The following is a 14,840-nucleotide window of genomic DNA, read 5'->3' as shown; positions in this document are numbered from 1 at the left end:
AAAGTTTCTTGAGCAGCAGTCCCATTGTCTTGCTGGTGGAGTAAACAAGCTGAGTTAGTGAGAAGCCCCAGAAAAAGTCATTTGACAGTGCAAAAGAGGGCAATGATACTCCAGGAACTGATGGATAGAGGTCAGCTCTATTTTAGGTCAATATTAAGTGCTCTGTGTGGTTGTTTTGTTGGGCTTTTTTCTAGCAAGGAAGATGAAATGTTACAGTTCAAGAGTGTCACTTCTATTGGTGCTTACTGAAAATGGAAATCCAGATAATAAACAAGCATTACTGCAGGGGTCTGGGCACACAGAACTCCAGGATGGAGATGTATCTCTGAATTACATTGTTAGTCCACAACTCTGACCCTCCTGCCCCTATATCTCTCCTCACAGTTCCGTTATATATTTTGGTGGTTTTTCTTTCTTTTCTTTTCTTTTTTTTTTTTTTTAACCCTTCTCTGAAGCTTCACAGAAGCCGGATGGAAACATTTTTTCTTGTCCTATATTCCTGTGTTCTAGCCGTGTGTAGCAATAGGTGTCACTCAAGCTTGAATGGAGGGGATTGAGCAAACAGGTGGCTGGTTTGAGATAATGTTTATAGAGAGAAAAAAGAGATATCAACTCTCTTCACTCCTGATTTCACCTTCAATTCTTCTTCTGTTTTCCACCCTGGCAAATCTGCATTCCTTGTAAATTCCCACCACTCCCTCTGCCACATGGTGGCAAACACTACTGGCTCCTTGCTGTTCCACTGTCGATTGTTTCCTTCGTGAAAGTAAAAGAGTTTGGTCTAAAACCACTTTCATTACAGCTGTGTTTATTTTCTTGTGCCCATATGGAAGAGGGGTGCTTCTTAATTTAATCAAAGATTTAAATTTCGCCATGGTGACAAAGGAAAAGATAATAACAGAAGAAATAATTATAGGTACACTTGGTTTTTGGTTAACTTGAAGATCATGTGGCTGGTGGGGTCAGAGTCTGGGGAGCCAGGCACATGACTGTGGCTGTTTCTCCATGCAGCAATGAGTATTTGCTCAGGAGTTTCATCACCCCTCCCAGGAGCGGTTGCCGACCACAGGGTAACGTGGTTTCACTGTAGAGGAGAAAAGATGAGTTTTCTATGTAAAATTACTTTTAGCACCATAGCGCTTCTTGACACAGAGGTCAATAAGTGCCTAAATTACTCTAAGTAACTGGTTATTATGATTCCTCTCTGTCACATCCCCTTGCTGCAGCTGTGACACTGTGCTGTATAACTTATTTAATTATACAGTGGTGGTTGCTGCTGCTTGTCTGTTGTTGGGGATGTTATGAATATTTAGATTTTTTTTTTCTCTCCAGTTCTGTAATTTAAACAAATTCACTGAAGTGTATTTAACCTGAAGTAATCTAGGCTGCATGCTGCTTTGGGCTGTGCTGTTTTAGAAACTTCTTTCTGTACAATCATACCCAAGCAAAGCAATTTCTTTGGTGTAAGGATGGGAAGGGAATCAGCCCTTACACTCTGCGCAGTTCTGGAGTTCCTCTTTTGTTTGTTTTCCAAACCAGCCTCAATTACGACATTATTGGTGCTTTCAGTGGGTGTATTTTGACAGCCTGGACCTGTGCTGTGGGTGCACACCCCCATTTTCCTCCCCAAAGTGTGCATTAGGACACCAGCCCCTACATATCAAAGGTCTGTGGGCTGAGCTGTGTTTGGCAATCTGGAGAACAGCTATTGGAGGGCAGAAAGGGCAGGACATTTCCATGATAAACCCTTTTCCTTCGAGGATACAGCGTAAAATAGGGATTCATTGTGTGCCTGTCAGCACTGTGCTGGGTAGGAAGACTGTGAGTAACGTCTTGGAATATTTAAAGAAAATGTTTTTAATGGGAGGGTTAAGGAAACTTTACTTTTTCTTTTTTAAATTTTATTTTACAAAGACATGAAGACAGAGGGGAGATCCATAAAAATTTAAGTGAATCTAAACCAGGACAAATTATCATTCTTATAATTAAGCCTAATGGACCTTCCTGAGGAGGTTTGAGTACTTGCTAATATTAACTTTTTTTTATTTTTTATTATTTAGTCAGTAAATTATGCATAAAGGACAAAACTGAAATAATCACCCAGACATTCATGTCACTTGTGCCTGACTAATTCTCACCCATTGTCTTTCATAGCTTTAAAATTGGAAAAAGTAGTAGAGGCCAATTTTGATAGGGGCTGATAAATTATGGAAAAATGACTTTTTTTTTTCTTAATATAAGTTGCATGTGATCTTTTTGAATATGAAAGGTTGCCTACAGTCATAGTTGAGTTTTTACATTGAATCAGGGTGTAGTACAAGCAAGTCCTGTGGAAGAGCAAAAGAACAAAGGAAGAAGAAAAAAGTAAAAATATACTGACTTCATATAATCTGTTAAGTCAAAAATTTTAATAAATTTTCCAGGAAAGAAAGAAAACCTGGTCTAGTGGGAGGTGTGTCTGCCCATGGCAGGGGTTGGAACAAAGTGGCCTTTAAAATCCCTTCCAACCCAAACCATTCTGGGATTATATGAAAACACCTGAACAACATTTTTTGGAGTAGGTAGTGGAGAAAAATTGTTTCTCTTAAAATATTCGTTTTTTCTCTAAGCTGCATTAAAAAAAAAAATTTGGTAAGGAGCTATGTTTATCAAAGTGGGAAGTGCATTTTCCTCTGATAGGTCTGAATTTTAGTTTGGAGATGTTACTGAATATTGTTTTCAGTTACAAGGAGATAAAGTGTGCTGCTCTTATACAAATGTGTTTGTTCTACATGTAGAAAACAACAAATGACTCATTAATTACTGTAAAAGAGTTGCACAGGACTCTGGAAAAGAAAAATACAATAATGCCAGTCAGAGTTAAGTGGGGTGGAAAAAGCCAACCCCAAGCATTTCTGGGATTTCTCTCTGTGAAGCCTAATTCCCACTCAAAGGGCAAAAGTACTTTCTTATGCTGGTCTCAGAATTGGATCTCTGGGATTTCATTCCCCAACAGGATTTTGATTGATTTTATTTTAGTAGTTTTGCCTTATTTAATAATATTTGTATTAAATCAGATACCCCTGAGCACTTAATCTTTTTTGTCTTCTAGATCTCTATATTTAATATTATATTTTTTTGTCAAAATCTAATATCAATAAGAATCCCAATAAATGTAAGTCATTGATCAGATGCAGCAATGACAGGGAACCAAGAGCCTGATCCAGGAATTGCTGTCTGTAATAGAGACATTTATTGATTTCAGTGAGGTTTGGGTCAGGCCTCAAATGGAACCAAAACCCACCTGTGCTTGCCAGGTGGGTCAGTGAATGACCTGGGAGATGATGGCCACAAATCCACGGCAATAACTGGGTGTCCTTGCTGAAAAATGATGACTCCTGGGATAAATCATAGGGAGCTGTGCTGTGTTCATGTGGTGTAGCGCAGGGATTCCACAGGATGGATGACAAGAATGAGGTTACAATAACAAACAGTCCTTCAAGCACCCTTATCATCCACCTCCTGATCACAAATTTCAGGGCAATTACCTCAGTGGTCCCAGGAGATGAACGCTGGAGGCTCTCAAACCCCCTTTAGGCTGTATTCAGAAGAGGACAGAGGTGATGGAAATACTTTCTAGGGACCATGGGGGCTGAGCATCACTTAACAAATATTCTTAACTCAAGATTGATCTGTTTAGAGAGCTGAGAAGATTCCTTACCTCCAAGAGGTATGTCACCAGGGAGCAAAATTAAAAAAAAAAAAAGAAAAATCCAGGCAATAACTTGAGTCGGAAGGAGATTTTACAGAAAATACTGCACTGGCAATTATTTTACCTAGAAGGAGACAGGGAGACATGGGTTTCAACCCCTCATCTAAGGATTTTTTTACATAATTTACATTAAGTACTTATTATTAAAAATAGAGGGCTCTATCCTTATTATGTGTGTGTTGTACATGCTTTGATAATGGCATTAGGACATCCATGCTGGAGTTGTAAATCAAATAAACAATCTTTGGAAACAAAACCTAGTTCTGCTTTCCAAGTGCTGATACAAGTATTGCTTGGAAAGAAGCTCTCATTAATCCTGTAATTTGGAGAAGTAAAACTAAATGTGTATAATGAGGTGACTGTATTATTGATGTGACCATAACTTGCTTTTCTTCCTGGTTCACAACGTCTGGAGGGAATAGAGATCCCTAAGCCATCCTCCCTGGTGTCTGCCAAATCAGGCGCAGAAGGCACATCTGTGACTGACATCCCAGCAGGGAGCAGAGGTCTTGGATCAGCTGCTCAGCTGTGGAGGAACTGAGGAGCAGTTCCCTGGGGCACAGGGAGCCTGGTCACACCTCCCTCAGGGCTTTCAGTGGGGTAGCACTGTGGGAGTTGGGGCCACTTGAGCATCACACCCAGCTCCTGGTCTGGGTGTAGCCCTCTGCTTCTTAGAAACCTTGAAAAACACTCTGAAAAACAAGATGCTGAATTTTTTTTTTCCCAAAACGTTTTTGCCGTTTTATTTTCCTTTTTATACCTAAATGATGATTATGGTGAATGAGTGGGAATGACAAATTTGGTGACAATGAGGAGGTGTGAACAACCTGTGTGGAGACGGCATAAAAATAGGATGTCTCCAATAACTCCCAGGGAAGGGTGAACATTAGCAAAATGAAAACTGTTGTTTTAAAGAACTCTGATGCTATTATTATTATTTTTTTTTAACTCTTCATGTTGGTGGGAGGGGAAAAATTGTTACTGTGTAAGAGATCAGGTCTGGAGGGGTGAAAGATTATGTTCTGGTCATAAAACCAAATGATAGCAGATTAAAGCAGTAAGTAGCATCATGCTGGCCATTTGGCCAGAGTATAAACAGGTTTGGGTTAATTAGCACTAAGGAGGCTGTGCTGTTTGGGGAGTTTATATTTAAATACCAACCGTTGTCCTTCCCATATGTGTTGACAAAGCTCTTCTCAATAGTCATCTGTTGTTCTATCCACAGCTTGTTTCTGATAGCTATATGTAGGATATTTTGGCTTTAAGAAATAAGAGCTTATGAGATATGTGCTTAAAGAGTTCTCTTTCCAAAAGAGAGACAAAACGTGATATTCTCTAGTGGCCCTGGGTTCCTTGTTATGGGCTAATCTAGCCTATTTCAGCCTATCCCCTCGAGGGTTCCTTTGCATCAAGACTCTTGGGGATGTTAAAAAGGCAGAGAATGTTTTGTGGTGTAACTACGCATTTCCCTAAACTGGGGCAGCCACCAAGCACCTCACTGAGCCTGTTGGCTGCCTGCTGCCACAAAACACAGCAGGGAAGTCCTGCTCTAAAGTGCAGAGCATGTGCTGCAAACCTTCTCTGCCAATTGTAAAGCCAAGTGCACAAGTGCTGTCTGGAGCACAGTGGTGTCTCTGAGCATTGCAGCTACAGGACTGTTTTCATATCAAGATCAACGAGCTTGTAAATTTTGCAGTTAGTTTTGGACATTCTCTTAGAATTCATGGTCTGTCATATTTCTGATTTCACTTGGGCTTCTCTCCTTTCCCAGGAGAAACAGATCTAAACCAGCAGGATATTTGGTGTAGCTGAAAGGAAATATTAATTCAAGGCCCTGATTTTGAAAGCTGTGTTTGCCTGACACCTGCATCCTGCCTGCTCTGCCCTTGCACATGAGCACGGCTGTATACAAACACCCCCTCCAATTTTTGAGGCGAAAAATGCTGAACATTGCACAGCCTGGAAACAACTTCAGTGTATGTGTGCACCTGCTATTCTGAGGAGCTCAGACTGCAGGAACAATAATGCTGCCTCTGGCTTTGATGTCTCCAGACTGTGAGTGACACTTCAGCATTTGGAGCTGCTGTCAGTCTGGTGGGAGAACTTAGAAGAGGCTGGTAAAGTTTAAAAAGGAAAGAGCTTTGTATCTATAGAAGAGAAAGAAAAAAGCCTTTGGGGGTTACAGCAATATGTTGCCTTGGAACTATTTGATCAGGTTTACCATTCTATTCAGACACTTCACTTTTTAAAAGCTTTAAATCAAGTAAGTTTGGGTCTTGAATGGTGCAGCTTTAGTGGCTGCTTGTCAGCCACTTGTGACTATGCAAAGTGCAGAGGCTAAATTGCCATTTCTGATTTTCAGGTGAAATTGAATGACCTGAAAATGGATCCATCTTCTCCTATGCACCCAGCAAGCATTTTGGAACAAACTGCCTTGCAGCTCGGATGCAGTCCCACGGACAAAAAACTTGCTTTCCACTTAGATGAAAAAGATGAGTTAAAGCATCTTCGGGAATGTTTCTGTGTCCCCAAAGTCAAGGATCTGCCTCCAAGTGAGAGTTATAATTGCTGTTGAAGGAGAGGGAGGGGGAAAGGGCTGGGCTTCACATCTTCTGCATGTGTTTATCACAAGTCTTTGGAAATCATCGTCACTTATGAGATAATTGAGCAATTGTAGTCATATCTGAGCACAGAATGTCCCCGCTGTTGCTAAATCAATCCATCAGCTTATTCTAGCACCAAAAGCTCTATGTTCTCTTTGCCATCCTGAATCAAATGTGAGGATACAGTACTTATGTGATGCTTATGCTGTCAGTCAGCAGCTTTGAACAATGTAGTGACTGATTGAAAATTATAGGCAGGAGCTTTTCTGTCTAATGGCTCGAAACAGCAGCCTCACTTGGGTAGTTCAGAGCAGTTGCTTCCTTGGTGTGATTCAGCTTGGAATTATCTGTCTGGTTACAATTATTTTAGTTAATGAAAGAGGCAGTATATATATTATGTGAACATTTATGTCTTATTGCTGGTGGTGGAGCTATTTTCTCACTGAGGCCAAATGGAGGACTGTGCCTCAGAACAAATAATTGATCTGAGCAAATAATTCATAATGAAGACTTTTATTTGAAGATATTTTTCACTTTCCTCATGAATTGCCTAAAAATAGACAGCACCTGACTTCAGTGAAGCTATGTGAAATTGTTCTGGACATTTTTCTCCTTCTTTCCTGTTCCACAGGTTGCTTTGTGGAGCCTGTGGCATGTCTGGGCATGGGGAGGGCTTGGTGTGGAGGCAGGAAGGATGGAACAAAGGGGGTGGCAGGCTGAGAGGGAAGCATTTGCTTGGGGTTAGTACTCCCAGACCATCAAAACAAAAAACCAGCTCCAACTTTTTTTTGGTACCTGCAATAACCACCATGTTTAGCCAAATTCATGCAGGGACACCTGGGAGCAGCCACCTATGGAGGCAACAAGGTCCTGGTCTCTCCTCCTGCTTCCCAAGCCCTGTCTGGGTTTATTTTTATCTCGGTTACCTGGAGAGCAAAAGCTGTGCTGGCTCTTCAAGCCCTGGTCACTGCACAGTGGAGAAATGTCAGATTATTTCCTTAGATGATGAACACACACAGGCACAGTCATTCTCCTTCCTTCCTGCCTCAGCAAAATGTATCTATTGAAAATGAAATGAAAAAATATGGTAGAATTCCTTGCAATTTTTTTTTTCCTTTTCCAATGAATGCAGACAGAATTTTCTGCAGATTTTCTTTTTCTGAAAGGACATTAGTGATGGTAAATGAGAAATTACATGTGCATTCACCAAAGTGTGTCCAGAAAGGGACTATGATATAAAATGGTGTCAGTAGCCTGAATTCCTGGGCATCTTTTGAAACAGTCTGTCTTCAGTACCTTCCTGCTGAGCTATGATGAGTGTTGGGAATGCAGTCTGCTCCTGCCCTTGGGACACAGGGATGATAAATCTCAGTTCTCTATGTTCTGGTGGTATTGGCTTATCTTTCCCCACATTGAAATCCTTGAGTTGTGCTGTTTCTATTATTCAGAGCAGGACTGGACACTTTGCAAATATTTAAACTATGTGCTTCCTCCATGCCCTTGTAATTTTTCTTTTTTTTTTTTTTTTTACCCTGGTCTCTTAAGAGAATTTCTTAAACCTCCTCTGTTTGTTTGGATATTTGACTATTCTGTACTCAAAGCTCCTTCACCTGCCACCATGGTGCTGCAAGTTGTGCCACTAAAGCTGCAAAGATGCTGGAACACAGTTCCCATGGCAGTGGTGCTGCTGGAATCCAGCCCAAGCAGGAGCAGCTGGATCTTTGACTGCAGAATGTCAAATGTCTCTACAGGACATCAAAGGTCACTTTTCAGTGTAGTGTTGTAGCAGCTTCAGATTAAAGAATCTTCTGAGAAGTAGGTAGAGGTTTTGATACCCATGTGACAGTTTGGGTTTCTTCTCTTTCTACGTCCATTATTATTTGGTTTTCAATTACTGCAATATTTAGACCCCAAGACTGCTGCTGTGGGGTTTTCCCCCTGCAGTTACAATAATATTTAGTCCCCAGACTGTGGATAGATATGTTTTAGTGAAGATAAACAATGTACAAAGCAGTACCAGTTGAAAAGCACAGAGAACCCATCATTTTAGTGTTCCTAAATTGAGGGGTTTTTCCCTCCCCTTTTTTTCCTGTCCTTCCTTTCTTTACTTCAGCTGTCATCAGGAACAGCTTCCCTGCTGAAGAACAGCAGGGGTGTAAATATATATATATATTTACATTGTGTGACTATACCATAGAGACAGATCTGCCATGACATTTATCTGCGCCCAGGAGCGGATGCCAGATAACACGTTCCTGAAGATAAATGTCATTCCAGATATTAGCCATCAAATATTCTTTATATATTTACATAAAACATTACAATGAGGCTTTAAAATGAAACCTTACAAGAAGCAGATGAGAACATCCATAGGAGACAACAGCAAGATGACGTACAGGAAAATATTTAGGAAGTCATTAGAATAGTTTAATTTAGTTATCAAGTTATAATCTGTCAGGGCTGTTTATTTGCTGTATCCATCAAGAGGAAACCAGTAGCAGCCTAACTCCCTGCAAATCTGGGAGGTTTTATGTGCAAGCATGAGGGGCAAAGCTCAGGTGAGCAAATGAGAAAAAGAGGACAGCAGAAGATTTAGGGAAATGTTTGGGTCCCGTTGCTCTTCTCCGAGCTGACAGCAAAGTCTCTTTAACCTCTCTTAAAGGGAAGGAGGAGGCAGGAATGCCTGGACTGAAGCTGGGCACCAATTCCCCTTCTGATTAAGGTTGTGGCTCATGCTTTGTCACCTGCTAAAGGAGTAGGGCGTCATTTGGGTTTCTTGGGAATAAAAAGATGCCCTGGAGTGAAAGCACTGGGCTGTATTTGCAGAAGCAATGGTTAAAAGTGGTGGTTAACCATAAAAATCTGGCTTTTTGGAGGGCTGGTGAGGAGGGTACAGGCAGGTGTGAAAGTGGAGATCTTTCATCCTTCAGCTAAGGACAGAGCTCAGATAAGTAAAAGCAGATTTAGTCCTTCTTTTCTGGTTAATGAACCTATTACATTTTTCCTTTCTGTTTGGGACTGAATATTTCTGACAATGAACTTGCTTTTCCTTTTAGATTAAAAAGGTACAGAATTGCAGAAAAAGGTATAGAAGTGCATCTTTAATGTAGATGAATGAGTATAATTAGTATGCAAAATAATGTGTGTGATTAGATTTGGCCAGTTTGCAGAAATCTGAGTAGGTGTGTGAATATATAATATATTTAATTAATCTTAATGCAAATGTATTTTTTGATCCAGGCTACTCTAAGAACACATTTCAATAATTGTTTCTTTTTTTCTTTGCCTTTATTTCCTCAGTTGTGTTTATTTCCTGTTAGAATATTTTAATATGTATTTCAAATCAACCATAGCACCTCCAGAAATTAAAAGGGCCAATTCTTTGAGAAAGAAATGTAATTTGGGGAAAGACAAGTGCTAGGAAAAAAGAATATTACAGTGAATGTAGAATTGTTGGACCATGAGGAGGTGCTGATCAGGAGAAATTACAAAGATGGTAAAAAAAACAAGCAGCAATGGTCCAAAATGAATCTTTTAGTGATGTCAGAGAGGGGGAAGTAAAGAACTTTTTGTCTAAAGGAAAAAAAGTTCATCCAGATTTAGAGTTGATACCACGTCAAGAAAAGAATATCCAAAGGAACAGGTATAAAAGTGTTAAATTTATCAAAAAGGCAATGTCCTGTCTCTCCAATGGTGAACAGAGCTGTTTCTATTTAGAAAGGACCGTGGTGTAAGAAAACCTGCCTTGCTGATAATTCCTCACCTATTTTATTGCTTGGTGAGATCAAGCTCCAGATTCTTGAGTAAGGATCCTTCTCTCTAACCCCAGGGGGACAGTGTTATTGTGTTTCTTGGTCGGAAAAGAACTTTTAATAGAATCAATTTGGGGGCATGGATGATATTTATGCCTCTCTGTTTTCATTCATATTACAATGGAGATGAAAAACAGACAGCGTATCTGCAAAACAGATTAGGCTGAGATTGCTCTCTGACTTATGCTTTTTAAAAGCCTCTAAAACTTTAATTAAGAAATTACCCAAGTTGTCTATACTCCTGAAAAATGTGCTTCTGGGGAAGTTCAATGAAATTGGTAATTGTTAGTGCAAAAGGTAGTAAGAAACCTTTTCCAGGTTGTTTTTCTACAGTCCTTACAAAATTTTCACAGACTGAATTGCAATCTTGTGGTTCATTTTTAGCATGTATCTTAACATGCTCATTCATTTGATCCTTATTCTGAGGGATATCAATTATCTTTATCAAAATTATATGTGTTATTAGCTTTCAGGGGTATTGTAAGTATAGGTATAGACAAATGCAAATTACCACTTCTAGAAGGTCACCATCACTTGTCCCTCCAAGAATCTCTAGCATGAGAAATAACAGAAGAAGGCTGTGTTTGGATTGATGGATGATGACACAGGGTAATTAGATTGTTCAGAACCTCACTAGAGCTATTATTTATAAATTTCTACTGCCTTGCTTTTCTCCTAATCATTGAAAGGGTTTGTCAACATAGATTTCCTCCTTCTCCTCAGATGATGACATGAAGTGCAGCCCACAGTATTTGCTGACAAGAACTTTTAAGACTGCTTTAAAATATTCTCCCCAACAATTGTATTTTTTCTAAATAGAGATTTAGATGTTCAGGGACAACTTACATGAAAGACACAGATTTACCTAGTCCTAACTTTTGTTAAATGCATGACTCCAATAGCTTCATCACTCAGAGTAGGCATATACTGGTGGTGGAAGAAAAGTGGGTAGCCTGATTGGGAAAATACTCCCTGTTTACTCACTGTTGGTTACAGACCTGATAAAATCTGTGCTCGTGACTGCTTCTCACACAGCCCCTGAGAGCTGGGGATTTAGTGGTGCCTGCATTCTCATCAGCTCCAAAAATTGTAGGAAGAAAAGGTGAATAGTTGCTTAGATGCTCTTCAGGGTTACCTGAGTGATGTTCTGCGAGAGAGGTCAGGATGTCACACCACTGTTTGCATGTGGGGACCGTGATGTCCCAGGGGATGGGGGATGGACAGAGCTCTGGGGGTGGCACAGGTGTTTGGGGGGTGTGCACATCTGCTGGCCCTCCTGTGCTGTGTCCCACATGTACTGAGCCTCCTGTGCTGTGTCCCACACCTGCTGGCTCTCCTGTGCTGTGTGCCACCTGTGCTGTGCTGACCCTCCAGCGCTCAGTCCCATGCTCAGTCCCTCCTGCATTCTGTTTCTCTGGTTTCCCTCCACAGCTGACCCGACCCTGGTGAATGGAGAGGAGAGCTGTGTGTACTTTGTTGGGAATTCTCTTGGGCTCCAGCCAAGAAAAGTTAAAACTTACTTGGATGAAGAACTGGACAAGTGGGCTCGGACGTGAGTACCCTGCAGGGTGTGCCAGATGCTGACCTGTGCTTCAGAGGAGCTCTTTATTCTGGGATCTTCCTTGGAACTGCTTGAGCAGCAGAAGAGTGCATTAAAAGTGCTGCAGCCCAAGACTAAAACATGTTCAGTGTTTCCCTAGTGCTGTTTATATCTCTTTAAGGCAGGAGCAGTAAAACAGGTGAATGGACCCTTTCAGCTGTGATAGCTGTGCTGTGTGTGGTGGCTCTGCTTGGCTCACCTGGAGGACCTGTGCAGTTTAACCCTCCCTACCCTGCAGTGTTTATAAAATGTCCCTACAAAGCACACAAACCTATTTGGTTGTTGCTGCTTGCTGGTGAATGTGGTGGGGTTCCAGGCCCCGTGATTTTCTAATTAATGTTTTTAACTGCACGTGATTCATTCCACACGCCATGCAACAAGCAGTTCCCCTTGAAAAAGCACTGAATGCAGGTGATGCTGCAGCCCATGCTGGCAGGTTTTTGGCTCCTCTTAAACCAGGTCTCTGCCTGACAAGTTAATTTTATTTAGAAAGAAACATTCCTGTCTTCTCAATAAGGAGCCGAGTGTGAATTACAACAAGCTTTTGCTAAACCAATCTGATGTAAAAGAGACAGGATAAAAGAAAGACATGTTTCAGGAAAGGCACACTGTCATCATAACAAATGGGGAACTTTTTGATATACATGGGGGAAAGAAAAAGCTTTTTTTGCTCTTTATTTAGGTTTTTTTAATATTATGTTCTGTTCCATTAAGAGTCTGTGCTTTGAGATCTCCAGCACCTGCCTGAGCAGCTGGAGCAGGGATGAGTAAGGAAAATGATGAGTGAAAAACAGGGAACTGAAGGTGGGAAAGGAAAATAACATCCAGATGAGTGAGTGAGCTGGGCGAGAGATGAACTCTTTTATAGGGTGCGGGATATGAGTGGAACAGATGTGATTTCATGGTGAGAGAGCAGAGGAAATATGGAGAGGCAGAAGAGGAAAAATGAATTCTGCTAAGTGGGCAGCCTTGTTTCAGCAGGAACGGTCGAGATGGAGGCTTCTCAATGCAAATGTGAGAAATCTGTAGCTGCTCTTTCACTTGTAAATGTATGAATGCTGGGAGCTCATCAATATGCTTTATTGATTCCTATTTTTCACCTGTATTCTTATAGGTGAGAAGGCTGAGAATGAGTGGGAAGGAGTGGAACTTTGGGAAGAGCTCGTTCCCTCCGGTTATTCAGGCAGCACAGCAATGCAGTTTCTCCAGTCGTTTGAAAAAATTGCAACCCTGTCCATTTCTGTGCTGTTATGCCACTTTGTCAGGGAAACAGCTGAGCTCCTTCAAAAGGCAGAAGTCAGATAACATTTTTAGAGTGATGCACTGGGACTGCAAATGTATTTCAGCTCCTCCACTGTATCTTTACACTGCCTCACTTCTATTTTTGTGTTTGTCTTTGCTGCAGTGAAAGATGAGTTTTTCCTCAGTGACTGTAAAAACCTGGAATAAAAAGGTAGGCAGTGTGTTCCTTCAGATCAAAAGTGCCTTCAGGATCTTTGTCTAGGGGGGAAAAAATGGCTGAACATTGGTTTCAAGCCACTGCAAGAGAGGGAACAAAACTAGAAAGGTTGTTTGCCAAAAACGTGGCTTGGCCTCAAAAGCCTTAACCAGAATAAATCAGAAAGTTTCAAAACAAATTAAAATCAAAACCAAAGTACCAACTAAGCTAAACAAAACCCCTCAAATTAAGATCAAAAAAGAAACAGAATAAAATCCTGAACCTAAAGAACTGAGACAGCCAGGGTAGGATCAAGTTCGTTTTGAGGGGAACAGTGTATGCTTAGAGAAGGTGGTGAATGGAATGTAAAGGAATAGTGGCTGAAATGGTACAGAAATGAGTACTTTTATTCCAGTCACCAAGGACAGCTTAGCAAAACCCAGTCTAAGGTGGTAGCTGCTCCCAGCTGAAGGCTGTTCCATGGCTGTTGTGTCAGCAGTTTGGGATGTAGTGGCTCTGGCTTAGATAAATAAGTAGCAAGAATCTAGGAAATGGCATGCAAATTAGGAACATCCATCAAGTCAGCAATGGTATAGATTCTGGCTTTCTTATAAATTGGTTTATTGCATTTTCTGTTTGTTGTGTCTTGGGACTCCTCTCAAAGAGCTGTGAGTCTATTTAAATGGCTTTCACTGCTTGTAGTTAAGGGAAAGAGTGAAAAGGAAGATTACCCACTGCTAGTCAAGGGCAGGGGAGCTGTAGCTTTATCTCCAAGTAGTGATGGTAACTCTCAGGCAAACAGCTGGGAGAGAAAAGCATGGAAAAGACTCTTTCTTGTTATGTTTCCTCTTAGTGCTTGGTTCCTTTCCCTCACCTCCACTTTAACTGGTGGGTTCCCACCTACATCTCCCATCCTACATCTGCCTCCCAAATACCTTCTCTGGATTTGTATTCTTCCTCTCCATATCCCTTTCCACTGTTTCTTATGCTAATGTAGTAAGATTACAAACACAAGCCACTGGCATTCTTAGTATGGATTTAAAAGCAGCCTCTGAGGCTTCGTCTTTCAGTTATGATTTCAGCTAAATCCAAGATTTATTGAATAAGGGGTGAAAAGGGATGAAGAGTTGTTCACTCACATTTAGCCTAGAGTGGCCAATAACCCAATGTTTTAAAAGTCCAAACTTCAAGGGACTTTTTTGGTTGGAGGAAGGCCAAGAGATGCTCTGCAGTGCCTTGTTTTCCCCTCTGCTCTGCCAGAACTGGTTAAGTAATTAAAATATTTTATAGAATCATTACTGTGTGTGAGCATACTCACTGCAGCAGGCAATCTCTCTCATCTGAATAACTCATTAAGGTGGAACAATTAAAACAGAAGGGAGCCTGCTGTAGCCAGTTGTGCTCCTGTGAAGGGCTGGCAGGGTGACTGGGAAGTGGGGAACCTGCTGCACACAAGTCTTGAGGACTGGAGCTGTTGAGAAAAATTAAGACTGAAAGGAAAAATGATTGTTCTCTGTGGATGTATCAGTGTAGGGGAGAGAAGGAGCCACTTCTATGAAAAGCATGTTGGCATAGTAAATATCAACAAGGAATTAATAAATTTAGGCTAGAAATAAAACTGGCTGACATGGACATA

At 41.0% G+C, this 14,840-nt stretch overlaps 1 protein-coding gene across 1 annotated transcript in view; it reads left to right on the top strand.

Annotated features, from left to right (window-relative positions):
• Window positions 1–1,722: 1,722 nt before the first annotated feature.
• KYNU (kynureninase) overlaps window positions 1,723–14,840 on the top strand; it is a 57,639-nt gene continuing 44,521 nt past the window's right edge. The window contains exons 1-3 of the mRNA XM_041473232.1: window positions 1,723–1,821; window positions 6,114–6,303; window positions 11,598–11,718. Coding sequence (XP_041329166.1) covers window positions 1,738–1,821; window positions 6,114–6,303; window positions 11,598–11,718 — 395 coding nt within the window. The 5' untranslated portion in view covers window positions 1,723–1,737. The remainder of the gene's footprint in view (window positions 1,822–6,113; window positions 6,304–11,597; window positions 11,719–14,840) is intronic.

The sequence above is a fragment of the Pyrgilauda ruficollis genome, unplaced genomic scaffold, assembly GCF_017590135.1.
Source record: "Pyrgilauda ruficollis isolate IOZ18807 unplaced genomic scaffold, ASM1759013v1 scaffold3, whole genome shotgun sequence".
NCBI lineage: Eukaryota > Metazoa > Chordata > Aves > Passeriformes > Passeridae > Pyrgilauda > Pyrgilauda ruficollis.
The sequence above is the reverse complement of the archived record's forward strand: the minus strand, read 5'-3'. Positions and strand labels throughout refer to the sequence as shown.